General features: G+C 42.9%; 1 protein-coding gene across 1 annotated transcript in view; it reads right to left on the bottom strand.

Moving 5' to 3' along the window:
• Positions 1 to 902: 902 nt before the first annotated feature.
• GABRA5 (gamma-aminobutyric acid type A receptor subunit alpha5) overlaps positions 903 to 25,960 on the bottom strand; it is a 59,311-nt gene continuing 34,253 nt past the window's right edge. Inside the window, exons 6-9 of the mRNA XM_068420046.1 lie at positions 9,628 to 9,771; positions 3,762 to 3,914; positions 2,143 to 2,354; positions 903 to 1,205 (exon numbers count right to left, since the gene is read on the bottom strand). Coding sequence (XP_068276147.1) covers positions 903 to 1,205; positions 2,143 to 2,354; positions 3,762 to 3,914; positions 9,628 to 9,771 — 812 coding nt within the window. The remainder of the gene's footprint in view (positions 1,206 to 2,142; positions 2,355 to 3,761; positions 3,915 to 9,627; positions 9,772 to 25,960) is intronic.

The following is a 25,960-nucleotide window of genomic DNA, read 5'->3' on the forward strand; positions in this document are numbered from 1 at the left end:
TGCTAATATAACGCAATCTTCTTCTTGGGAAAATGTCCAAACTTCATTTACTTTACCCTAATAAAAATGTCTACTGCTGGTTTATTTTGCACAAGTTTTATTTGCACATGTATGTTCCTAATCTATGTTAATTTCATGCAATATATCTCTACTTTTTGGAATAAATACTGAGAATCATTTGAGAAAATTCCTTGGAATGGAAAATCCAAACAAACCTCATATTTTCTTTTAAGGGCAAAATTCCACCACCTTTATTTACACAAGTAGGATCCTGCTTCCTATGTTACTTCACTGCAAGCTAGAGGCTCAAGCAGTGAAAATCAGCATAGCCCCATTAGGATTTACTGCATCGTATTAACTTCTAATGAAAATTGGGCTGAACAGTTTTATCTGTGGAGTAATGCGCTACCTATAACCAGTAAAGGTGCTCAAACATAGCCATACACTTCGTAATCTGGCACATTTACAACTGGTGTTACTCAGTAACCTATCAGATGACAATAGTGGAGCTCTTCTGTAAAATATAGGTTAAGCCTACATTTGTATGACTGTACATCTGAAGTATAAAAACCACGATATGTAGTACACTTGAACAGTTAAAAAATATAACTTATTTTATTTGTAAACTATCAATGCAAGATACTCAGCAGCAAAGAAGCCATGTTCAATGTCTTCTGATCTTTTATAAAGATCTGTTGCTGTAAGTAATATAATTGTCTCCAAAACATCTGAGGTTACATGTAGAAACAATCAAGGCAATATTATTTGTACATATTATTAAACATGCAAAAAACTTCCTGAAGAATATTGCCCAAATGTAGAAAGTCATCTGGATCTCAAATTTTCCTTGGTAGCGTCTGCTTTGTAACTATGGCTCACATGTGGCTTTAGAGTCCTTCAGTTTATTTTGGAGAATTGGCACCTTTAATAACAGGCTCCCTATTCAAATATGTGGCCCAGTAAACTAAGTTAAAAGTTCCAAACAGCACTGGAAAAATTATCCGGGACATTTTGTCAATCTTACTGATGCTGTTGTAAGTCTTTTTGCTTTCAGCAGGCTTTTCTTCTGCAGACTTCACTGGAGCAGGTGCAGTGTTTGAGATGACAGATGGGGCTGAGTCCTTTGGCATGTTTGGTGCGGGGGTCATCTTCCCAGTCCTGTAAGTATTAGTTGATTTATTTCCCAGCAAATTGCGCTCTTTTTTCTGCAGAGTAAAGAACAATACATTAGACCGCAGGAACAGAAAGTGGAAACATGTTCTCAAGATATTAAGCCAAAAATCTAAGTACCGTAATCAATCATGCTAACAAATGCCTGTTGGCTATTCTGACTTTGACTCCCAAACAGCTGTTTCTGCTTTGATTTTATAGCCCTTACTCAGGTTAAACTTCCCCTGATGCCAGAGAAAGCTTAGAGCTACCGTCCAGACCCGGATCCCACCTGGCATGTATACTAGCAACTTCTTTTGTCAGGGTGACGCGGTCCTGCACCTGCAGAGGTTGCTGCTGCCCCGCGAGCAGCTACCAAGACGTGAACCTCTGGGCTGCAGCAAGGAGTGAGGTGAAGGGCCCGTTGCCCCTGCTAGCTTGCCCTCTTTGTATTGCTCTTTCGGGATGCTTGTGGGTATGAGCTCTCTCTAGGAGATCATTTGCTAAGAGTCAGTCCTATTCCAAAGTTTTGATTTCAGCTCAAAACTCAAAAGTTCATGTTTTCACAGAACCGCTCTTTGGTCTCTTTTTCATTGGGGATACTGTGATAGGACCCCGACTCACAGAGTTGAGTGTGAGCTTTGTCATTTATTTGGGAGAGCGCATATGGAGTGCTCTGCAGAGATCTATTTCATAGTGTGTGTCTGCTATTATCAGTCGGTCACTGAACTCCCATACCACGTGTACTCAATGCCCTATATCCTTCTGCAAACAGACCACTCCATACAGATGGTGGAAACTGATAGACTATCTCCATGAAAAGAAGGCGGCATATTTCCTTGCAAATATTCCTCTATAGGAAGGTGAAAGAATGTCATCAGGTAATTAAATACCTTTTTCACAAAGAAGCTGAAAATTGTCCATTCAGCCATTTGAGCTATGCTGAGTAGCTGCTTTTTATTCTAGGTATTTTAAAAAATGTTAGGTAAGCACCTTGATTTTAGCAGCTTCGAGGGCTTTTTTGCCATCCCATGCCCAACTCCTCTTGGTGAAATAGTTGACTGTTGCAAATTCAATCAATGCAGAAAATACAAAGGCATAGCAGACAGCTATAAACCAGTCCATCGCAGTAGCGTAGGCCACTTTTGGCAAAGAGTTACGGGCACTGATGCTTAAGGTGGTCATGGTGAGGACTGTTGTTACTCCTGTAAAGGAGGAAAAAAAAAAAGAGGCAGAGATCAGTTCGGTAGCCTTTACAAGATCCCTAACGAGTTATGAGCAGGCCCCAAATCAGCACGATATCTAAGAAGGCCACATGAAGTCAGTCACTGCATATGACGGTCCAAAAGAGTAAGATATTTTTCTCACCAAGAAAAAATACAAGCCTCTGCCCTCAGGTGTTCACTTCGGTGGTGTTCTGGTTATCTCTAGTTATAGTGTATCTAAACAAGTATTTTTAAGGGCAACACAAACCCAGCTGTTACGTAAACCAAAACCTGACTGGTGTTTTATCCCTGTGCACTGATGCATGGTATGTATAGAGTGTCCCTCATTAAGCGGTACATTATAAAATCAGTGAGCAACCCGTTTAGCAGTGACTGCCATAATAAAGTGGGATTACTGATTTTGTTTTTTCCCATGGAAATTTTATATGTGAAATTGTTGGCCGTTACTGATTTCCTTGACTGTAGCTCCTCCTTTCCCACAGGCCAGTAAATGACAGAGCTGCCACTACTTTCATCTGTGGAAGAATGCCCCCAATAGGACAATATTCAACTCCCAGTTACAGCTTTGTAAACCTAGAATGGGTACCACCGGTCAGCAAAGTGATGCTGGTACCTGTATTCTCCCCGTACAGCTTGCTGAACTGATTTTTGATCAAAGCTGCTGACTGATTTCAGTAGGTTTGTACAGAAGGACTCTTTTAAAAACAGCTGAACGAGGTTTTACGTAATAAACTGTTCCCACTACCCTCATTTTCCATCTAGTGAAAATTTTGTGTTTCATCAACCTTCACTTAAGACTGTGTTTATTTTCTGCGATCTTCTAGTGACAAATTGAGTAATTTAAGAGACCCTGAAGGATTTTGCCATGACAACTTCTGTAGTAAATATATGTTTTCTAAATGCAAAATCATATTAATTTGTTTGATGGTAATAGAGATAATTGTCACTAATTAGCCTCTACAGGGTTTTCCCAGATAAACATCTTAAAAGAGAGATAAACAAAATGTCTTGAAGTGAAATCTGTTTCAAATGCTCAGCTAGAGTATACACTAAATATGAAAATATGTATTTTTTTTGTTCTAAATCATACAGTATTTTACCCAGGTGGAAAAAAAACCCCACGAATCACACCAAACTGATTCTTCTGCCTTCTGTCCTTATCCTTCATATAATTGATTCTCGAGCAACTTCTGTCATAACTTTACCAAAAAAAACCTAGACAGTGTTTTCAAATGGATTTTGAGTTTAAACTGGAAGAGGAAAAGGGAACATCTAGAACATCTCAAGCAGAAATAAGCATTAGTGCACTGTGGTTTTGTTACAGCAAATCACTTCCACAAGCCAGACCGATCCTTCCCACGTGCTGGGAGAAAGTGGGATACTCACCAAAGACAGTCCTAGCAGGGACAGATTCTCTGTTCAGCCAAAATGACACTTGCGATAAGATCACAGTCATAATGCAAGGAAGGTACGTCTGGATGACAAAATAACCAATTTTTCTTTTCAGATGAAAATGGGCTGTCATAATAGTATATTCACCTAGAAGGAGAAAAATGCGCATGTGGGTAAAATAAGAAGTTTTACTGATTTAGGGACTTATGCAGGCCAGCTCCACCCCCTCCCCCATTTGAAGATACCATTCAGCCACTCTTAATTGCATGAAAAATGTCTGGATTTTTGCACTGTGGAAAACCAGGACTTGAGACAGATGTGTTGCTAGATCCTGCTAGTCTTCACATTCGGTCCCCAAAAGCAGAAGACCACGACTGATGGCTCCTACTGCACTGAGAAGCTGCAGTCCTTTTATGCACCTGGGATGTCTTGATGTTCACAGACTCAAAAAATCCTTGTTGCTGGCACTGCCTCAGCCCTGCCCGTTTTTGACTCAGTCCTACAAATTGTCTTATCAGAGTAACGATTAAGGCCATCTACTCTTAGAAACCTGATTTAGCCACAGGACTTAACCTCATTAGGGCAACTGTTACTGCCAAACCTTCAGTTTCCCAGAATGAGAACAGGTCCAGATACTCCCTCTGCACTGCACTTCAGGGACTGCCTGTCCCAGCATTGGTGCTGCAAAAATTGCAGCTTTGCACATGGATTCTGGGAGGTCTTGTTGATCTCAGTACACAAACCCATCAAATTGCTCCTCCAGAAAAAAAAAAAAATCCCTCTAGTGCGTGCAGTTTTCCTAGAATTTGGCACACCTTAGCCCTTGGAAAGAAAATCTGTTTCTGGATAGACATTGTGCCATCTCTTGTTCACTTGTGCAATGAATATTGTACTGCCTGCATGCAGAATTCACTGAAAGCTGCTATAGCAGTGCTGAATTCCATGTCTTTTTTTAATATGCCAAATTCACAGCATTGCCTTAATCTGGCTTTTGTGAGGTCCTCTGAATTTCAATAAAAATCTAAAAAAATGCACTTCAAAATTGACAGACCAGCTGTCACCTTCCCTAATGTTCCAGAAAAAAATCAAAACTTAACTGGTTCTTTCAGACTGTTCCTGTAAAACCATGTAGTTGTTACTGAAGGCTATTCATTGATGGTAACTGCTCCCCAAAGCCAAAATCTTGCTAGCTAAAAATAGACTACTATTTGCCTAGGAAAAAGTAAGAGTGAAAACAAAATATAAGAATAAAACACAACCAACCCCTTCAAGCCCTAACAGATATCCACTGACACTGATATCAAATTTATTTAAAAGTATGCATCATTCAGCTGGGTACTGATGAATCAGGGTAATGCCTGTTCTGAAAGATATATTGTTCTCCAAGAATAAAATAAATATAGCTATAATCTCTGTTGCAAGACTTGACTGTTAGTCTCTATAGACCAGCCACAAAAAGGAAATATATAACAGACTGATTCTGCCTTGAGTGAATAGCTCGAGTTGAGCCGCAGCCAGCATTGCTAAGCAGTTAGATTTGGCAGATTATTTCTAAGTGACAATATGGCTAATTAGCAGAGAACATGTCTACAGTGAAAGGGCTTTTGCAGGTATAGCTGCACTGATATGGTGTGCTAGAGCAGCTCTGTTACTCTGGATGAAGTTTACAGACCTTGTTTGTGCTGAGGATTTTAGACGGAAAGACTGGAATAGCACAGTAATACCTTACCTAACAGCCTGCCTCAATCTTTATGACTTTCTTCTGGAGTCTGATTTTCTGGTGAAATGGTTCCCTGAAGAGGGATGTGGAGATGAACAGGGAATGCTGTGAAACTGGGGAGAAAATCCCTCTGAAGCGATGTCTAATTCCCTTCCATTTAGTGTAATTTTGATCCAGGGATGCTGAACATGCTGTGGTCTCAGGAGGAACCCCACTTGTTTTTTATTTAGGAGCATTCAGTTTGTGAATTGCCCATAAAATATGCCAGGAGCAGCAGGGCCTATGTGCCTGTAATCTGTTTCTGAGTTGCTACTGCACTGGGATGTGTTTGAGTCACAGTTTCCCTGCTCGCTAAGGAGTGACGATGTGCACTATTGATTTTGACAGTATGCTTTCAGAGCTGGAATAAAAAAAATCTACATAGCTTCACCAGAGCAACAGGACCCTTTTTTTTTCCCTTTTTAAAATGCAGAAAATGAATGCCTACATTTTGATGGCCCTCCACAGCTGATTTTTACCTTATCATTTTCTTTAACCTATCAAAGCTCTTGTGTCCACTGAAATGATGATACCACCTTGATTTTGTACTTGCTCTTCTCCCAAGTGATATCTTCTCTGATTTCCCATGCTGTCCCTTGCAAAAATGCCTACGCTAGGAATGCTTCCTCCAGCAGGTATAGGGCTTAAGAAAACCCCACAGCTTGGTTTTTAATGTCCTGAGACCACTGCTTAAAGTAAAGCTAAATGTTGCCTCAGTTGGTCTTTTGTTTATATAGAACAAAGCCCTGGCTCTGTTGGAGTGGCAAAGCTTCCTTTTACTTCCGTAAGGCCACTGTTTATCCTTAGCCCATAAGCTTTCTTGAGCAAGAGCTAGTTTTTGTTACAGGTTTATGTAGCACTTAAAATCCTGTTCCTGATGAAGTCCACTCATCACTGCACAAACCAATTTTAATAACAAATTTAGCACTAATGAAAAGCCCTAGAGCGGGAACAGCTGCATTTCTTCACAGAGCTATGCCACTGTGCTGCTGCTGGTCTTAAGGGGGTTTTTAAGCTTTAAAAACTGCTACAGTATTTTTTTGGTATCTAGATGACGAGTTCTGGAGATCATGCTTACAAATTTTCCAGGACCTTACATGCATTCTTCCATCGCCATTATGCTGGGATTCAACAGAGTATTTTAATGAGGCTGGACCAGCCCCCAGGCTTGTTTCTTTACTGGATATACCTGGACTCAGCTGTAGCAACAACTGTTCTGGCAAGATCCTGATGTTAAGTCTGTGACACCGCAGTCCCTCACCATGCTGACACGCAGAATATCTTGGCCCATGAGAGATGCCTGTGTCCATTTCATAGTGATGCAGGGAAAACATTCATCTCAAGGAAAAATCATAATTATTTGGTGCAAAACAAAGGGTTGAATGCTTCTTTTATTGCTTAGGCTTTGGATATTTCAGAGCTCAGGCTCCAGCTGGCAGAATATAAAAGAGTGGGCTTTTGTTTTGTTTTGTGGCACTGCAGATCCTAAGTTAGCGATGAGAGATTCTGGGTATGGGGAACAGAACTGGGCAACCATTTGCAGGAAGCAGCGAGATCCACTTGGACCCAAATCCTGTATCTGATTGTTTTCAGCACTTGCACCACCAGGACATAACAGATGTCGGGCCTGTTGGAAGCAGAGTGAGTAGTCAATCTTCTTCTCTTTTGAGGGAATGACATTTGGGGATGTTAACACATAAAAAAAAAAAAAAAAAAAAAGAAAAACAATCAGGTGGCACATCTCAGAGCTATTTTCTGTGGCATGGCTAAAAAGTTCCCAGTTTCAAGACTGGTTGGTGAATTAGGAGTGCCAGGATATCTTTTCTAAGACAGCTAAACTTAGCGGCTTGCCTATAAAATCAGCAGAATCCCAAGGGACTGGTGCAGATCCAGTATTTCCATTTGAAAAAAAAAAAACTCTGCTAGAAAGGAGAGCATAAATGTCCTATGACATACACAAACATTTTGCCTATGCAACTGCAAGGGCTGTGTAGTTTGACCTGTGTGTCAAAAAAAACCACAAAAGATGCAAGCACTTGGATTTGTGCAATAGCTATTTGGGCTTTTCTTTTTCACATTCAACAATTCAATGGAAGGAAGAAATGCCTTGGGCGGCCGTTCATAAGTAACCCTGATTACTGGCCTCCTACAAGCTTGATGAAGTCCAGAAAATCCATCGCTGACTGATGCTTTCCCTGTGCAAAATCGGATTTTTGTATTTTGCTAATCCCTGGTTACAATCTGTGTCCTGCTCTTTGTGATCCACCCTGCAATCAGAATCCAGCCAACCCACATGTAACCTGGGACATTAATATAAAATCTTGACATTGGAAAACAAGCATTTATTAGCCTAAATCTTAAGATACAGGAGGGAGGTGGTTACTGAGTGGAAACTTTGGGATTTGTCTGAAGAGCCACATTTCCTTGGGCTGAGGAGTACAAGGAGCTTTCACAGGTAAAGCTGCAAACTGGAAGTGGCCTGGAGCTGACACGCTGAAGCACTCACTGCCTGGGCTGGATGGTTATTTTGCTCTGAGAAGTAGGACGAGCTTGTAGGAGATGTCCCAGTACATTCTCTGGATCTTTTTCTTTGCAATGATGAAGGCGAAAGGGGAGCTGCCATTCATTACAGAAAACAACGCTGCTATGATGGTAAACTGGTAAGGAAAAAAGTGTCTTTGTTCTTTAACGGGAGATAGCGTGCTTGTCCTTTTTCTGCAGCGGTGGCTGCTCTGACTCTGTCTGTATGCTTCTCTTGAGTTTAGATATCTTCACTTTAGCAACAACTTTGCGTCTCCTGAAATGGGCAAGGGAGGAAATGAAGCACTATAGGATGGACACAGCAGTTGTGTTTTGTGGCTCCCCTGTGCTGCCCAAGGCGAGCTTTCCCTCACTTTGGCTCCTGTTTGGAGAGCAGGTGGCAAGCTCAGCTGCCCCCTCTTTATTTGCCATGTTTGGACAATTGCAGCGGAAAGCTTTACGCACCTTCATGTTTCAGTCCAGCTAACTTTGTGTGCAAGTGTATGTGTACCTGTTTTCACATCTCCTAAATTTCCCGTTGGTGGTTAACAGGTTCCTACCTTGATCTATACCTTGACCTCTACCGTCCTGCCTTCAGCTCAGAGCCCATCATTTTTCACCAGGGACACAGTGCATCACCAGAAGACTCTGTTGTGCGTTGCCATCAGGAATTACTCCCGCTGTGTTGCTGCAGGCTGCAGGCAGCCCCCCTTCCCCTCCCCAAGCCCTGCACAACCAGGGGCGGGGGAAGTCCCCCTTCCCTTCACGCCAGGCTGTTTTGTTTCCAGGCTGAGGAGCCCCCATGCTGGGTGCCACTGATGCTCTCCAGTGAGTGCATTGTGTAACCTGGTTAAGCCCCCGTCCTGCTGAGCCCACGTGACCCCTGGCCTGGCTTCAACCCCCCCGGGAGTCCCCTCACCAATGCACGCCCAGGGCTGCCCTTGCGTGGGGCCTTAAGAAGCAGCGGGGCACGGCTCACGTGGATGCCCGGCCTGCGATTAAAGCCTCTTTGCCTCCCTAATGCTGCCACATCTGGCGCCTCTGTTTGCAGCCTGGGAGGAAATGGGAATCCTCGGGGTTTGCACCTCCTCTCCAGCCACGTGGTGCCCCCTGCACGCTGCAGAGCCACGCCACAGCCCCCACCTGCCCTCTGCTCCCTCCCTCCACGTGGTTTCATCAAGTAAATCATTTTAAAGCGATGACTGAAACGGATCAAATGCGTGGGTGGTGTTTGCCTCCCGGGGTGGTACCTCCCACAGGGAATTAAGCCAGCAATAGCGCTGGCAGCCTCAGCAAAGGCTGTCGCCAAGAAACTGTGTGCAGCTTCTCCAGCGCTCCTGTTAAATAGTAGGAGCTTGGATGCATCTTCAGCAACAGCCTTGCGACGTACCTAAGAGCCAGCATATAACCCTCTCTGTGTTTCAGTGCCTCTGCTGAGTAGCCAGGCACCTGCACAGGATCTCCCTAGCACCCCCCATCCCACAGATGCTTCCCTAACCTCCTTGCAAAATAACCAGAGCCTGTGGATCAACCCTCCTGCTTCAGCTATCAGCAACCATGGGATGGAAATATTCTTCCTACCTGTACTGGTACTGATGTTTTCAGTTCCTACAGTTTGTCCCATCAGGTGGTACTGGTTAAGTCGTGAGCCATCTTCAGCCACCACCACAGATGTTGTGGTGCTATTTGTCCACACGTAGATTACTTCAGAATTGGGGTAAGCATCTGTCAACAAGGGAGGAAAAGAAGACAGTGATGAGTAAAAAACTGTGCAATATTTTAGTGGATCTTTAAATGATAAACGGTGGGGAGAGGGAAGAATGGGGGAGTGAGAGTGAATGGAGAAAAACAAATAAAGATGATATAATCATGTTCCCATATGCCCAGATCAAAAAATATTAGGTTGAAGCCTTCTAATATAACAGATGTGTGGGATGGTTTGTCAAAGCCTGGAACACTGGAGGTATAAATATAATCCATCACAACCACTCAATTTGGGAAAGAGAAGCTCAGACCTATACTCACCTAGTTGGCAGCTCCTAAACCCCAGCAAGCTGCAAAAGGCATTTTACTGAAAACCCCTCTCAAAAGGACTCAGACACCTTAAGTGTCTGGACAACGGGGACCCTCTCTGTCTTTTTCCATCTCCAGGATAAAATTCTAAGTGACGCCATATGCAAGTGTGGGGTCTGGTGTGTGCACGCTGACTTTGGGATATGTACGCGTGGATGAGGGGGTAGGTCTTGCATGCAGGCAATGGCTGTAGATAAAGGAAGCTGGGATGTGTCTACCTGTGATGCTGAGGAGCAGAGACAGAATTCAGGGGTGAGACTGCATGAATGAGAGCAGGAGTGGGGGGGGGTTTGTGTGTACCAGAGTGAATGGGTGGTGGAATGGAAACACCTGCACACCTGGAGATGTGAATGTGGTAAGATTTCTCTCTCATTCATTTGGAAGTCTTAGGAAATAAAGGTGGTGGCAGTACTGTGAACTCATTCCTTCCCTCTGTAACATTGCTGTTATTATTAATGCCCTAACATCTGGAGTAATTATGCTATTATGAGGGAATCTCAGTTTTCTTTTAGAAAGACAGTCAATGCAGGTTTTATTTCTTAAGCCTTCTCTGCAGATAGTCTCCAAAAATCCAGGAGCTGACTATACATTTAAATATATTTTATTTAATTTAAATAGCTCTCACACTTTTCAGAACACCTCTATCATTGAAAGCTTTCAGGTAACACTACTGCAGGCATGTTACAGTAGGCTGGAGTCCATTGTACTAAAATCTCTGGAAAGCAGGCAAGGCTTACTTTCCAAATAGGAGGTGAAAAGCAGGTAGAGATGGAAGCGGTCTGAAGTCAAATACTAATATCTCATCTTCTGCACTCTATAACTTGTAAGTTGGGGGTGCAGAATGTTTCCTTCTGTAAAAACTCACATCCTAGTTCAATGCAATTTGTGCAGGAGGCAACACACGGTGGCTTTCCAGATAAGGACTTGAGAGTCAAGGGCAAGAAGTTAGCTAGAAGGATCATGTGTACTGGCTCCATCAGACTGCGAGTTTCGTTTGCTAGAGCTAGTAAGCTGTCTTGGAAAGCTGCAGCTCCATGGAGGACTTAAAAAATTTCACAGACAGTGGGTCAATGTGAGCTTCTGAGGCACTGCAATGGCAAGAAATATGCTATAAGACAGTCCCTGGATCCATACAACAAGGAACGTTAAGCAGAAAATGGGAAGTGATCCCGGTTCAGATTGTGTGTAGCACAATGAGCTGCAGATCACTTGGATGCTGGAGCAGGTAGCAGGGAAGAAAAGAGCATCTTGTTTTCACTGTTGTTAATCTTCCTGTGCCATCTGTGGGAAGTGCTGCCAGAGGCAGGACACTAGGCTAGATACACCTTCGGTCTGACTGTTTATGGCTATTTGTACATTGTTGTCTACACCTCAGAAAAGATACAGAAATAATCATAGAACCATAGAATCGTTTTGGTTGGAAAGGACCTTTAAGATCATCAAGTCCAACTGTCAACCTAGGACTGCCAAGTCCACCACTAAACCATGTCCCTAGGCACAACATCTACACATCTTTTTAATACCTCCAAGAATGGTGACTCCACCACTTCCCTGGGCAGCCTGTTCCACTGCTTGATAACCCTTTCGGTGAAGAAATTTTTCCTGATATCCAATGTAAACCTCCCCTGGCACAACTTGAGGCTGTTTCCTATTATTTGTTACTTGGGAGAAGAGACCAACCCCCACTTCCTTTCAGGTAATTGTAGAGGGTGATAAGGTCTCCCTTGAGCCTCCTGTTCCTCCTTTTCTCCAAGCTAAATAACCCCAGTTCCCTCAGCCACTCCTCATAAGACTTGTGCTCCAGACCCTTCACAAGATTCATTGCCCTTTGGACTCCAGCACCTCGATGTCTTTCTTGAAGTGAGGGGCCCAAAACTGAACACAGTATTCGAGGTAAGGCCTCGAGAGTTAAAAAGAGGGTCACAAGTATCTCCAAGGACTGGAAAACAAGTCTTGATTTGAAGCTTAAGGAGCTCAACTTATTTAGCTCACTGACCAGAAGCTGAGACTTGACTCAAGCACTGAGCATAGATACTTGCATACAGAAATCTAAAACCAGGGTGAATTTCTTGTACTACTTACAAAAGGAAAAGAAAAATTCAGTGCCTGAAAAACAGTTTCAGATAGATTCAGATGAAGAACTGGACACAATTTCCTAACGGTGGGGGGGTAATTAAACAGTGGATAACCTTCTGAGAAAAAAATTATGGACTTCTGTCACTAGAAAGATAATGATGGGATGCGATCTTTTTTGTCACATATCTGGCAGTTGTTGCTGCTGTATTCAGGGCTGCAGTTAATCCAGGGTTTGGTAGTTGAGGATCTACAAATCCTCCATCCCTTGTTAGCCATGCAGCTATGCAGGACTGCCCACTCGCCTTCCATGTGCTTGTAATTGTATCTGTGCAGTAAAATCACTGTAATTACATCTCATGATCCACTTTGAAAGGCTAAGAAGGAATGTCTTCCCTATTTCAAAATATTTCCATCACAAAAAGTGATGGAATTTCACCTTCCCATTAGAGCTGAGATACTTTCTCATCTCAGAGATGATTACAAGCTCACAACATGTTGTAAATAATTCTAAAGCCCGATCTGGAGAAGGCAAGTAGGAGGCAATGGGTCCATTTAAAAAGGTGCTGCAGAAAGCCCTCCTTTTAAAATGCTTATCTGGTATATGTTGTTCATGTGCTGATATCCCCAGTGGATGTTGCGTTTGGGTAGGCAGATTTGGGATTGTCAGAGAATTTGATTTTTACCTATGTTACTTCCTATTAAAACAAAAAAAGCATTGGACTTCTTGCTGGGATGAATCAGATGTATCCCACCTCAGCACTTCCCTGTTACTGCAAGGATCCCAGCCACTCGGATAATTGGGTTTGTCCTGTTTTCTGCCAACAACACACAATAATTCAGCCCAACGAGATGCTTCCCAGTGAGAGCACTATAACCTATTTCCACTCAAATTGCGACCACACAGGAACACAAGCCTGTAAGGCTTTCGTTCTCTGCTCTGCCTAGCCTTGGCGGTCCTAAAATAAATCAGTGCCTCTGCTTTGAATTACAGCCTTTATTGGGTACTTGAAACACATGCACCGGTACAGGGTTGGAGGCTCCTACTCTGGAGAAGCCCAGCACCTCCTCCTGTAAAAAAAAAATCTGTAATTCAGACAGAGGCCAGAAGGTGCCAAAACTCCACCCAGATATCACAGGTATGCCCCAGCAATACTTCCTGAGGCTGCTTTCTTTTGAACCCATGGCAGGGAAGGGAGGCTGCCTGTCCCAGGCTAGCTGGTGAGAAGAGAGAGCACTCAGGCAGGCAAGAGCAGAGCTTGAGGCCAGTCCCTGCCTAGGAGGAGGACTCCAGCCTGCAGGTCCTCTCTCATAGGAAAATACCTATTGTGATTGTAGAAGACAGAGAGCTGTGCCACTGCTTGGCCAGGAGTAGAGTATCTATGGGAAAAGGGAGAATAGCCCAGCTAGAAGAGGTTCTTGTGCAGGAGCAGGATGGTTATAGCCAGGGGTTTAAGACACAGTAGGGTGACAGATGTGTCCCTGTGGAGCCTACTCCAAACTGATGCAGCCTGCAGTGATTTCCCCCGCTCCAAAGAAGTCTGTCACATTAGGAATAATATGAATTTACCCCAGTCTAGAGATAATCCATTGTACAGGATCACATATATGATATAATTCTCATCCATCTTCCATGCAAACATAAGAAAGCCTGGTCTGTATTTTAAAAAGCTATAATATAAGATTTTTGGCTTAGTGCCTCCTTTCCTCACTATGGGCCAGGCTCTGAGTGTCTAAACCTCCTTGGGAGAAAGAGAAGAATTGAGAAAATGTCAAAACATGAATGTGAATGTAAAAAGATACAGCCACCCCCTCAGTCCATACACACCCTTGAGAGAAACTTACAGCTCTGACAGGAAAAGGCCGCTCCATGCACCTTTGTGTGGCAGCTGAACCACTGACCATCTCTTTTCTGGTCATCTAGATAAACCTCCAGGCAGATAAACCTGTGTACTTGTAGCAGGTAGTTGTCTTCCTACCTTAAACCTTCTGCCACGTCTTTCCAGAAACTTCGAACTCCAATTATCCCAAATGTGACTACCAAAAGCTCTAGCTCTGCTGTTGATAACCCATGCAGTATAATTAGGCACAGTCATATTGAAAGCTGAAAGTGTGGGAGTAGTCTAAAATAGTGTTATTTTGCTATCGGGATAGAGCAGGTGCTAATGGAGAGATGGTACTATTTACCGTCATACCAAATTGTGTAAAAACCTTCCTCATCTTAAGTAAAGCTTCCAGTAAGTTGCCTACCAGCCATGCTTGCTGAAGGACTGAAGAACTTCATCTCAGGCTTTCTAAAGTTAAAAGAAAGATTTGCTGCTGATAAGGGAATAAGGCCCTCAACTCTTCTTCCTGGTACACGCAGGAGGGACAAGGAGTCTCCCAAGGGTGACAGAAAAATGTAGTAGAGGCTTTGGGTTAGCAAACCAGGAGAATGCTGCTGGTGTTGCTGTAAAAGCAAACTCAAAATCAAAGCCACTGAAAATCCAAGTGAGACTGTTTGGTGTTTATTCTACTTCACGCAAGTGGGCTGCTTCTGGTTTTATGAATCCAAATAATTTATTTGGTGTTCTTTACAATCAGTTTGCTGGCTTGCCAAAGAAAGGTGAAAGCCTCATTAAATTATTTTTTCTCCTCTAAGCTCACTCTTTCAAAAAGAAAATTAAAAAAGGTAGCAGTTAAGATGAACAGATGAAATTACAGAGAGGTATAACATTATTAAAAGTGAGAAAATGACAACAGACATTTATTTCTAGTGGACATTTGATAAATGGCTGCAGGCTTATCACCTACCAGAATGATGAAATGAGTAATTTCTTCTCATATCTGTTTATCGATGAGCAGATCCATTTTTCTACATCCTAACGTCCAACACACCACACAATATAAAAACAATAAAGATGTCCCTTGCTCTTCTCTCACCCACTTCCCGCTCTTGTATGTCTGGCAAGGAAAGCCTGACATGGTATTTCTTACACCAGTGAACAGAGGGCAGGGGAGCGACCACAGCCAAAAGGAGGAAATACATTAAGACAAAATCTGACAAAGCAGACCAGCCAGTTGGTAAGACCTGGAGGATCCCTGCCATTCGCCTTGGCACTGAGGGGTGCCCTGTCTTCCCTGTGTTCATTTACGAATGAAACAGTATGACTAGTACAGCATCCTCCCGTACATTTGACAAGCAGCCCATAGGCAGGGAGCCTTCTCCTGCCACTGCCCCCATCACAGGGCAGAAGTGGCACCTGTGGCTGCTGACAGACACTCTCCCTTCTCCCCTTTCTTTCTCCTCTACATTGGAATAAAGTCCAGGGGAAAAAAATAAAAGGAAAAAAAAAAAGTGTTTCTTGGCTCCTTAAGTCAAATAAACCTAAATGCGTATGGCTGAGTCCAAAATTTGAGTCCATGGGACCCAGATGTATTTCTAGGACTGATTTTTTGAGGCTATAACCCATGAAAAAAAATTGACACTGATGTCTGCCAGTAAGTTTTCATATCTGCATGACAGGGCATAAAATAATTTAGGAAAAAAGAATCGTTCTGCAAAACACGCCCCAAACCCCAAATTTGATAGACCTCACAGGAAGCCATAAAAACAGTGCCTGCATAATTAAGTGAAGGCAACATGTGAAACGTGGGATCTGTATATGGGTGCCCACCCTGCATGCTTGAGCTGCGTTCCACCATTAAACAAACCTTCCTTCACAAACCATGGCTGGAACTTCTCTTTCAGAATTATGCTAGTCGGAGGCTCAATTAACTTAAAGAGATACTGCAGAAAGATGACTTTTGGCTTGTTTTCTACTTTATTCGTTACAGTTGTACAGTCGCAGTCTTAGCCTTTATCATGATGACATTTAGTACATGCCACAGGATCATCAGACTGCCTAATCTTGGGAGTATTACTAATCCCCATCAGAGCCTGTTGATTGTGAAAGATGTGCATAAACTGTCATCTTTTTTAGAAGTTCGAATTATGATCTGAATACGCATACAAATATCTGTCTTTCTATCTTATCTATCCGTTAATGTATGTGACTCACTTAGAGGCTGTTAGACAACTCAGTAGAGATACAGATTTAGAATCTCTCAAAGACTTCTACAGGCAATAAATGAGTGCTGCTACTAAGCCAGCTTGAGTTCTAAGAGTCAGGCTGGGTTTCTTCTGGTTTGTGCACAAATAATACTTTTTAACCCATTACAAATCATCTGTCAACGGTTGCACCTATGCAGCTGAGGCCAGATTTGAGCTCTGTAATTGGAATTCCCCATTAAATTGAGTTGATAAGAATGAATCAATATACAAATGAGATCACTCTATAAGAAGAACTCCTGGAAAAGAGATCTAGTAAACATGTAATTTTAAATATAAAAATAACAAGACATGGTACTAAATATGCATGGACTGGGTCTAAGGGGAAAAAGCTGTTTATAACAGTAAGTTATTAAAGTAAAATAGCAATTTAAATACTAAGAGAAATGTATTTACATATTCAATGATTAAGAGCCTAAAATGAAGACTTTGCCATAGTGTGATGAATCCTGCTGTTCTTTGGAGAATTTGAGGGTCATGGAAATTACTTTAGGGACCTGAATTCATCAGAATTCAGACTGAGCATTTAAACTCGCATGAGCTTACAGCATATGGATAAACATCATGCATGATTTTAAATATGTGCCACAGACAAGAAATGTAATGTGTATAAATACATGGGATTACATATTTTCATCACACAGAATCACAGAATGGTTGGGGCTAGAACGCACCTCTGGAGATCATCCACCCCTACCCCCTGCTTAAGCAGGGACACCGAAAGCAGGTTTTCCAGCACCATGTCCGGTCAGGTTTTGAATATCTCCATGGATGGAGACTTCACAACCCCTCTGGCCAACCTGTTCCGGTGCTCGGTCACTCTCACAGTGAAAACATATTTTCTCGTGTTCAGATGGCATGTGATGTTTTTTAGTTTGTGCCCATTGCCTCTTGTCCTGTCACTGGGCATCACTGAGCAGAGTGGGCTCCCTCTTCTTCATTCCCTCCCATCAGATATTAATATAGAAGGATTAAGTCGCCCTGAGCCTTCTCTTCTCCAGGCTGAACAGTCCCAGCTCTCTCAGCTTCTCTTCATATGAAAGATGATCCAGTCCTTAAATGATCTTTGTGGCCCTGTGCTGGACTTGTACCACAAAGTCTGTGTTTTTCTTGTACTGGGGAGCTCAGAATGGGACACTGTGAGTGGAAATGAAATGCTCAGAATGAAACGTTTTTGGAATGGCATAGTATCATCTAGATGGGATAATGGACGACATCCAAGGAGGAAATTATTCATGGACTTGAAACAATTCTTGTATATAAACTGATGACAAAAGACAATAGGATACCATTGGTTGTGAAATGGGCAGTAGGAAGTTCAGTGTTACTAAAATGATCGTTTCTATCCTTCCTGAAGTTACAAAAAAAATATAATTTGATAACATAGACAGTATTTTATATGTTTTCCCACTACTGCACAGTTTTATTTGATCTTGTCACATTCCGCAGGGAATAGAATGCGATGTTCTGAAAAATGTGCCAGACAGGTCTTGAGAGACTTCATTACTAAGCAACACTAATATACTACACTGATCATTACTAAAAAAAATAAAGCCCTGAGTTAGGTCAAAATGACTGTGTTTCAGAACGTAATTTATAAGTCACCTCAGGAAAAGGTGGGAATAGGAATATGATAGAAGTGTCTATGGCTTGGAAATTAAATGGAAGCACAGACTGTACCCACGAGGCAGTGAGACATACAGAACTGAAGATGCCTGTGAAATTCATTTTGAGACACATAGTTTGTAAAAGCCATTTTCTTCAGGTCTTCAAAGCAAACAACAGGTGGAAGGTCCTGCTTGATTTTAGAAGTTCCAGTTCATGGGAGAAAACTCTAAACATGACCTGACTTAGAGCTCAAAAATATGAAGCAAAGGAAAAAAAAAAACCAACCCTTATGATTTTGCCTGAAGCAACTTTGTGATTTTGGAGGTGTGATTCATGATTAGCATAGGCAAGGCTGCTGACCACTTTAGTACAATAAATTGACTATTTTCAAGCTGGTACACTAAATCACAGTCATACCAATGATGAATGTAACACGAATACTAATGAACAGTTGTGCTGATAATTCACTCAGACACAGTACCTTCACAGGATGCTATGATACCGTTTAAGAAGAGCTCTGAGCTAGGAGCTGGGCAGAGTAATACAGAATGCCTCTCAAGGATACAGCACAGCACTTTGAGCGATGCCCCTTAAAGAGGTGTGCATATTTGCCACCACGCAGGCAGTATCACTAGTGACAGCGTCAGCTCTTCCCTGCGCCATCCTGCTCGCCCAAGTGGCCACAGGGGAGCAGAGTGGTGCGTCTATTCCCCAAGCACTGGGACCGCTGCGACTAGGACTCCTTGCTGTGAAATCTGACAATATAGGCACCTGGATTAAAAACCAGGCACAGCATACCAAATTGAGCTGTGTGTCCTGGGGCAGCAGGTCCTCAGGTGCCACTCAGAAAAAGAGGAAAAAAACAGCAAAGAAAACGTTTTCCCATTGGGCAGCCTGGAACACCTCAAACGGCAACAGACATGCAGGTGTAGACAACTAAACTGTGCCACCCATCGTTGTGGGATGCCTGCTGTGAGCTGACTGAAAGGGGTGACTAAACAGGGTCTGCTGAGGGACTGTCACACATCCAGGTGCTCCAAGGTATCAGACAGCACCAGGTCATCTTCCCAAAGTCACTGCTCTCATCTGAGAGCTGATATTAGGGAGCAGGTGATGCCTGCCTTCTTTCTCCTCTTCCCATTTCTTCCTCTCATTGCAGTCAGTATTTATAACAGAGCTTCTTGCTTTATTTTCAGACTTAGTGGTAGTTGTCTCAATCTAGAACTAATCTGAGAATTGATTTTATACCACTTTAATGGTGGCTACACAATTGCTTTTCATATGGAACAAGTCAAAACCTGGTATTCCAGTCTCTGATACTTTTTTTTTTTCTGTTATGGACAGTATAAATATCCGCTGCAAGAGGACTACAGCAACAGAGCAGTCAGATGTGCTGGGATAACATTAAAAATTTGAAATAACCTGGGACATTCCTGACCCTATGTTGGTCTTTGTAGGCCAGGCATATGGTAATTCCAAATCAGTCGGCCAGTTTGAGTGCTGTACTAACATTTAATGAACTTTGAATTTGCAATCACAATATTAGGCAGCTATATTAACTGCTTCATTAGAAAAAACAGCATGGTCATGAGGAAGCTGTTAGAGATTTAATTTACTTTTTGCAAGGCAAACAAAAGTATCCTGCAAAGTGTGACTGACACCATTACTCACTTTGCGTAGTACCTTACTCTCTAAGCAATCTTGATTGCAGTGGTCCACTCATTTTGCAAGCTGCCGCTTAATATCAGCAAAGCTAATGCGCTCAGCTCTCCAGGAGTATCACTGGAGTTTCTTTTGAGAAATGAGGAGTGAATTTTAGAAAATTCACCATGTGATCTTGTTGTGGAGTGTGCCCTCACAAACGTGGTATTTTGGCCACACCTAACATCAGAATGAAACTGTGACCTCATCATAATCAACAGATGTTCTTCCCTCCCACTTGAGTGGCACCAGGAATTCACCCATCATAGCTAGCCTGTCTGCTGAGCTTACCATTCAAAGAATCCCCACCTATAAATCAGTATGACTTGAAACCAGCCAACAGTGATTGGGACTACTTGCAGAACTAAATATATACCTTTATTTCTGAAACCAGTCCCTTAATGAAGACATTTACAAATCTCAGAAGTACTGCTACATTAATAACATTGTGAGAATGTGTAATCAATAGGTATGTAAAGATAGCAGGCTGAAATACTATTATTCAAACCCTTTAGTACTGCTCTGAGGTTGCAGTCACTAGAACTTATTCCCTACGCCAAAGGTGCAGTCATCTAAAACTCAGAAGCCAGATTATAGACTCCTGCCGTGGGATGCAGCGCAGCCCCATATTTAAAAGAAGGGGACAAAACCTCCCGAGGCTGTTGGTTCAAACTGCCCAACCTCAGCTATGGATACAAGGAGCCTCTTGGAGGTGAGCTGCTGCTTACCAGAGGCACTGCCATTTCCCCTGCTGTCTGCCCCAGCACTCAGGCGCACGTCCCTTCTTTGGGAACTGGCCCCTTCCAGTCACGGAGACCCAGGCCTAAAGGTGCACACGGTCTCGTTTTCCCATGCACAAGTAAAACAAACATCTTATCTACAGCCATCAGCTGGCCTATTTTAGTCATCTGCTTTAGGAGGAGATTAACCTGAGCCTAAAAATATCTACTTCTCACCCCTGACCGTAAGAGGGTGAGAGTGATCAGCTCAGATGTATATATTTACTCTGCAGAAATGCAAATTCAGGAGAGAGGAATCCCAGCTTTGCTGACAGATTTACCGCTGGGATGCTTTCAGCAAAATGGCTAGCTGCTAGCACAGGCTGGCTGTGAGGAGACTTTCAGTGGGTATGATGTGGGAATGGGGGGAAAACAGAAGGCCCCTCAGGCTTTCCTTCTTCCCATTCCTCCTTCCCTCATGTTTCTTCATGGAAGACAACATGAAATGACTGTTTCCTTTGAAGGAACTTGCTAAGCTGGCACTGCAGCAGTGCTAGATCGCAGCTTGGGCTAACCCAGCTTTCTGTGTAGGGGAGGAGGCTAATGCGGGATCTAGCAATGTGGAGGGAGGACTCCCTGGCCCACCAGAGACTGAGGTGTCATGAAGGAGCTGCCAGACTGGAAACTGAAATCTAAGTTTCAGCAGTGTCTTACAGCTTTTTTCCCCCACAAAAAAACCCTAAGCAAGTCATTTTGTCATTAATGTAATGTACTGCAGTAGTACTGGGAGGCTCTAATTGAACGTAGGGACCCATAACGACAGAGGCAATAAAAGCAGGTAATCAACCACTCTATCTTTGCTCAGAAGAGACTGTAATTGCTCTTTACCTCCTCTATCCCCACCTGCAAAATGCAGGCGTCAGAGACCTACGAGCCTCACACCAGCATCGTCAGAATGAGTTCAGAAACGTTTACGAAATGCTTACAAGCCATGGAAACAGACACCTTAGAAAATAACAGCCATTAAAAACCTGTCTTGTAAAGCCATGGAGCAGTATTTACCCATTTGTCCCATTTACAAATAATATCCCATTTACCAGTGGCATAAACCCATGATCCATGGCTGGCAACCGTAAGCCCTCGCTGTGCCTTTTGGGGCATTATGGGCCCAGCAATGTCTTTGCAGGTTTGCACCCAAAGGTCATTTGAAAGCTGAAGCATATTAAACGCAGAGACTCTGCATGTTGTTTTCTACTGCTGACAACTCAAATTGAATCACTGTTCTCCTGTAATCAGGCAGTTGTGCAGCCTTTAAATTTAGGCTGAAATCTCCAGAGTGGGAAATGCACACTGATGTCTGTACCATCAGCAGAGCACCTGGATCTCCACGCCACTCCACCACAATAATGTCTTTCAGGTAAGATTAAAAGAAAACCCACCGCTGAGTATCTCCACACCAACTCCTTCCCCTGCCTGAGCTTTTGTTTCCTTGAGCTTGAAAACACCACCAGTCAAGCTTTTCCCCCCAAAAAGCCTGATGCACGTGGGCCACCTCCTGATGAAGAGCTGCTCCCCGGGCAGGCGGCTCACAGCCTTTCAGCCACGGCCCCTCAAGGGGCTCTCTGCAGCTGCTACAAAAGCTGCTGCCGGTGCCCCCAGGAAGCACTCCCTACCGATACAAAAAAGGGTTTCATTACTGGCCATCCAGCCTGTGTGGCAGCTGCTCCAGGCTGGTAGGGAGCCAAGCCCTTGGCTGCTGCACATCATCAGAGTTTACAGCCTGGGGTTAGCGCTGGCTGCGAGACGGATGGAGAAGACAACAGCTTTTTCGGATCACGTGGCAAATGCCCTATGTGAGCAATTGTTCATTCTGACCTGCCTTTTTCACTCTGTTATGAACCTAAGGGGGAAAAACTCACTGGCTTCTAAACAGGGGGTGACCAGAAGTAGGAAGGGACTGACCCAGAGCTGAGCAGTGTTTCACAGGAAAGCAATCACACACCCAGAGGACTGGATGGTAGCAAATGCTGTGTTTTTAATGTATTTTTAAAATTATCTCAGTGCAAACAGTAACCAGTTATACGTGACAGTGTTTTTGAAAAGTTAATTAACGACAGCAACTGGAAATGCTTAAAGAGGATATTAGCACAGTTTCTCCAGCCTTTTCTGCAAAGTCCTGAATGTGTGTCATTGTAATGGGTGAAGAAAAACTGACTGATCCGACAATTTTAGGGAGCTTTTAGAAAGGGCCCTTTTCCCTTTTGTCATACTAAAAGGTATCACTTCTATGGGGAAACCTACCAGACGAGTGAGAAGTTAGGGTCATATTTATTTGCAAGTTCCGATGCAGACTGGGGTCCCGTAACAATAGCTGCTGCAGAAACCCACACCATGCAGTCTAGGCCCAGAACCCTACTTTTTAGTTTCTAAGTAGATTCCTGTTAAGAAACCTTCTTAGATCTCTGAAATATTTGAATATTACAGTATTTTCTTTTACACACCATGCTTGATGAATCTCTTGCCCTTTGGGAGCTCCAGGCTGCATTGCTCCACCCTGACTGTGGGACTCAATGCAAGGATGAAGCTGCTGCCAGCACTGACTGCTCAACATGCTGGACTGAAGCGGTGTCCACATTGCTATGGATGCATATCTGAAATGAGTACAGGCTATGCTGCACCACCTGTGAGAAGGCTTAAGTATCTATTGGTATAGCCCGCTCCACTCAACGCAGGAGGAACGGCACAGCTCATAGAAGATTCTTGCAGAAATGGTAAAGTTTTCTCTATACTGAAAAGCCCTACTGACTGTTTTATTAAGATCCTTTGAAAAATGGGACTTCCAGCAGAAACAGCTAAAATAGTATCTAGGAGAGAGACAAAAGCTCACCATCAACATATGTAACACCTAAGCTACAGCAGTGACTCTTTCTTCTGAACAAAGTACAACACAAGTATGTATTTCTGAGCTAGCAATGTAGAGAAAAACAGACTTCTAAGTTACTCTGACCAGGGTACAATATATTCATCTACATCTGAGCTAGTATTGCAGAAAAATAGGAACTTTTAAAATATGATCCTCTCATCCTTAGGCAGTTATCAAAAATAGTTCTAATGAACCACACTACAGAAGTACTTATTTCCTTTCAGTGGCCATAAAGGGAGTCTAGATAACTAACTGTGACATACTTGTCTACCTAAAATTGTCACAGATCCATCCTGTCCATTTTCCAAGGCTTTGCTGTCAATGCAAGGCTTTTGATATGGGCCAAACCACCATGTTCATTCTGCAGCAGAGCATTTCTGTATCCCAGAACAGGTAAGAGCAGCAGCAGATTTGGGGGACTCTAGTGCAGCCTCGTGGCTCTAGTGAATCCCTATGATTTTTTGAGTATGTTTCAGTCAGGAGTCTGTGTATTAAGAACTTTCAAGCTAAAAGATTGATTTTTTTTAAACAATGCAGTCCCACGACTAGTCATGTGTTCATGATTTCAAGGAAACTAGAGGCAAATAACAGCAATACCATTAGGTGGTCTCCACCTCCTCCACTCATTCTAAGGGTTGTATGGAAAAGTAGTTCAGGCTAGATGCCTATGCCTTACTAGCTAAACTTAAGTAAAATTACACTCGTGGTCCAAGCTAGTTGTCTAGACTGCCTGTCTGATGCTGCCACAAGCATCTCTTTCAGCATGTCTGGAGACCTAGCTTCTGAACAGCTAAAACTTAGGGGGGAAGAATTCCAACGAAAGTGGTGGTTGGTAATCGGTGGTAACATGTGGCAGGCGGAGGGAGCACAGAAATATATCAAACATCTTAGAAATACTGAATTTTATTATTCACGTAGCTTCACCTTATTTTAGCCATTCATGTCCATTGCAATGGAGGTGTCTACGTAAGCTGTGATAAACCCTAGGAAAATGTAAGAGAAGACATTACAGGAGTGAGCAGCATGCCTCCTTTGACCTCTATACACTGCATAAAGGCCAAACCTATCATTTCTCTATTAACCAGCTTTTGCCTTAAATTGCAAAATCACAACTTAGTCTTGTACTTGGCTGCTCAGCATTTCACAGAGAACCTCCCTGTCTCTGTCCACGTGCCCTTTCATGAAGAAGGCACTAATACATTCCAGCAAGGTCAACAAGCCGTTCTACCTGCCTCCACTCTGAGGAATGGACTCAGGAGCCTCTTCTGGCCAGCTGATAGAGATGAGTAACAGAAAATCTCTGCCTCTACATGTGAGACTGCAGTTCCAACTCTCCCTGGGAGCAATCCAGGAAAACCTACCAAAGAGCCATTTCCGCTTTTGAAAGTCTCCTAAAATTAACATTTGTCTTTATTTATTATTCATTTAGTTATGTTCTCATATAAGACTTTTCCCCACAGGTTTCGAGAGGCTGGATACATTCTTTATCACATTTTACTAAAGCAGATTAGAGTCTGTTTAGAAGGACTTTATTTTGAAGTTCTCCCTCCAAACCTGCAGTTCTGCAGCTTCACAGGTGCTAATGGGGGGAAAGCACAAAATCAAGAACCCCTGTAGGTGCCTTCACCTCAGTGCTCTCTCAGCTAATTCTCAACATTATAGGGAAACATCATCATCAGAGGAATTTTCTTAAAATACTTTTTTCGGAGAAATTTCAGAGCAGCTGCAGGTGCATGGATAGTTTGTGAACAGTGACTGTGTTAATGTTAAGTGTTGCAATAAAATCCTGGGATACTGGTGAAATTACTGTCTTCTCATTACTCTGACTTCACCAGCTGCCTTAGAGGAAAATAATTTGAGCATGCCTCCTGCTACAGAAATAGCCTGTGCACTTTCCTTTATCAAAGACCACAGCAGACACCATGACTCAGTTTGAGCTGTTAAAAAGGAAGATGTATGTAAACTGTGTTAACTACTTTCTTCAGACGCTACAAATGGTACCTAGTGCTGTTTTCTCACAGTCGGCAAGCTCCCTTTTTGATCGACAGTGATCAACCTTCGCCATCTTCATGGCCAAATTAAATTCATCAGGAATAAATGCCAGGCCTGTTTTTCCCCTGCTCATGAGCTAGAGGATCTCATTATTTTCAGAATATTCATTAGAGACTCTCTACTTTCTCTAAAAATAGTAGGGTTTTTTTCACAGCCGAGTGACTAGTGGGCAGCAGATTCATGCATTTATCTGTTCCACAATACAAGATCTGATAACTACATGTACTCAGACACTGTGCCTTCAAGAGACAGTTACTATAAATAGATTCCACCTTACAATATGTGACATTGTCAAAGCACTGGTTAATGTTCACTAATAGCAATTAACTAATTCATCTTCAGGGCAACCCTGTGAGCTAGGTGAAACTGATATAATTAACGCATGAGTAAAATGAGATTTAGGAGTTAAGTCAGTTGCCTGGGCAGAGGCCTTCATGGTCTAGTGGATTAGACATCTGTCTCTCCAACTAGAGAAGTTGAGTGTAATCCTTTTTCTGACATTGATTTGCTGTGTGACCTTAGGGAAAGTCAATTAACTTCTTTGCCTCAGCTGCTCTAGAGATAATGATGCTTACCTACCTGCTGACACATGAGTGTTTGGAAACTTTACTAAATGATACTTCTAATGTACTCTTAAGGCCTATCAGTAGAAGAGGTGAAACATTAAAGCTTCCT

The sequence above is a fragment of the Nyctibius grandis genome, chromosome 2 (genome assembly GCF_013368605.1).
Source record: "Nyctibius grandis isolate bNycGra1 chromosome 2, bNycGra1.pri, whole genome shotgun sequence".
Taxonomy (NCBI): domain Eukaryota; kingdom Metazoa; phylum Chordata; class Aves; order Nyctibiiformes; family Nyctibiidae; genus Nyctibius; species Nyctibius grandis.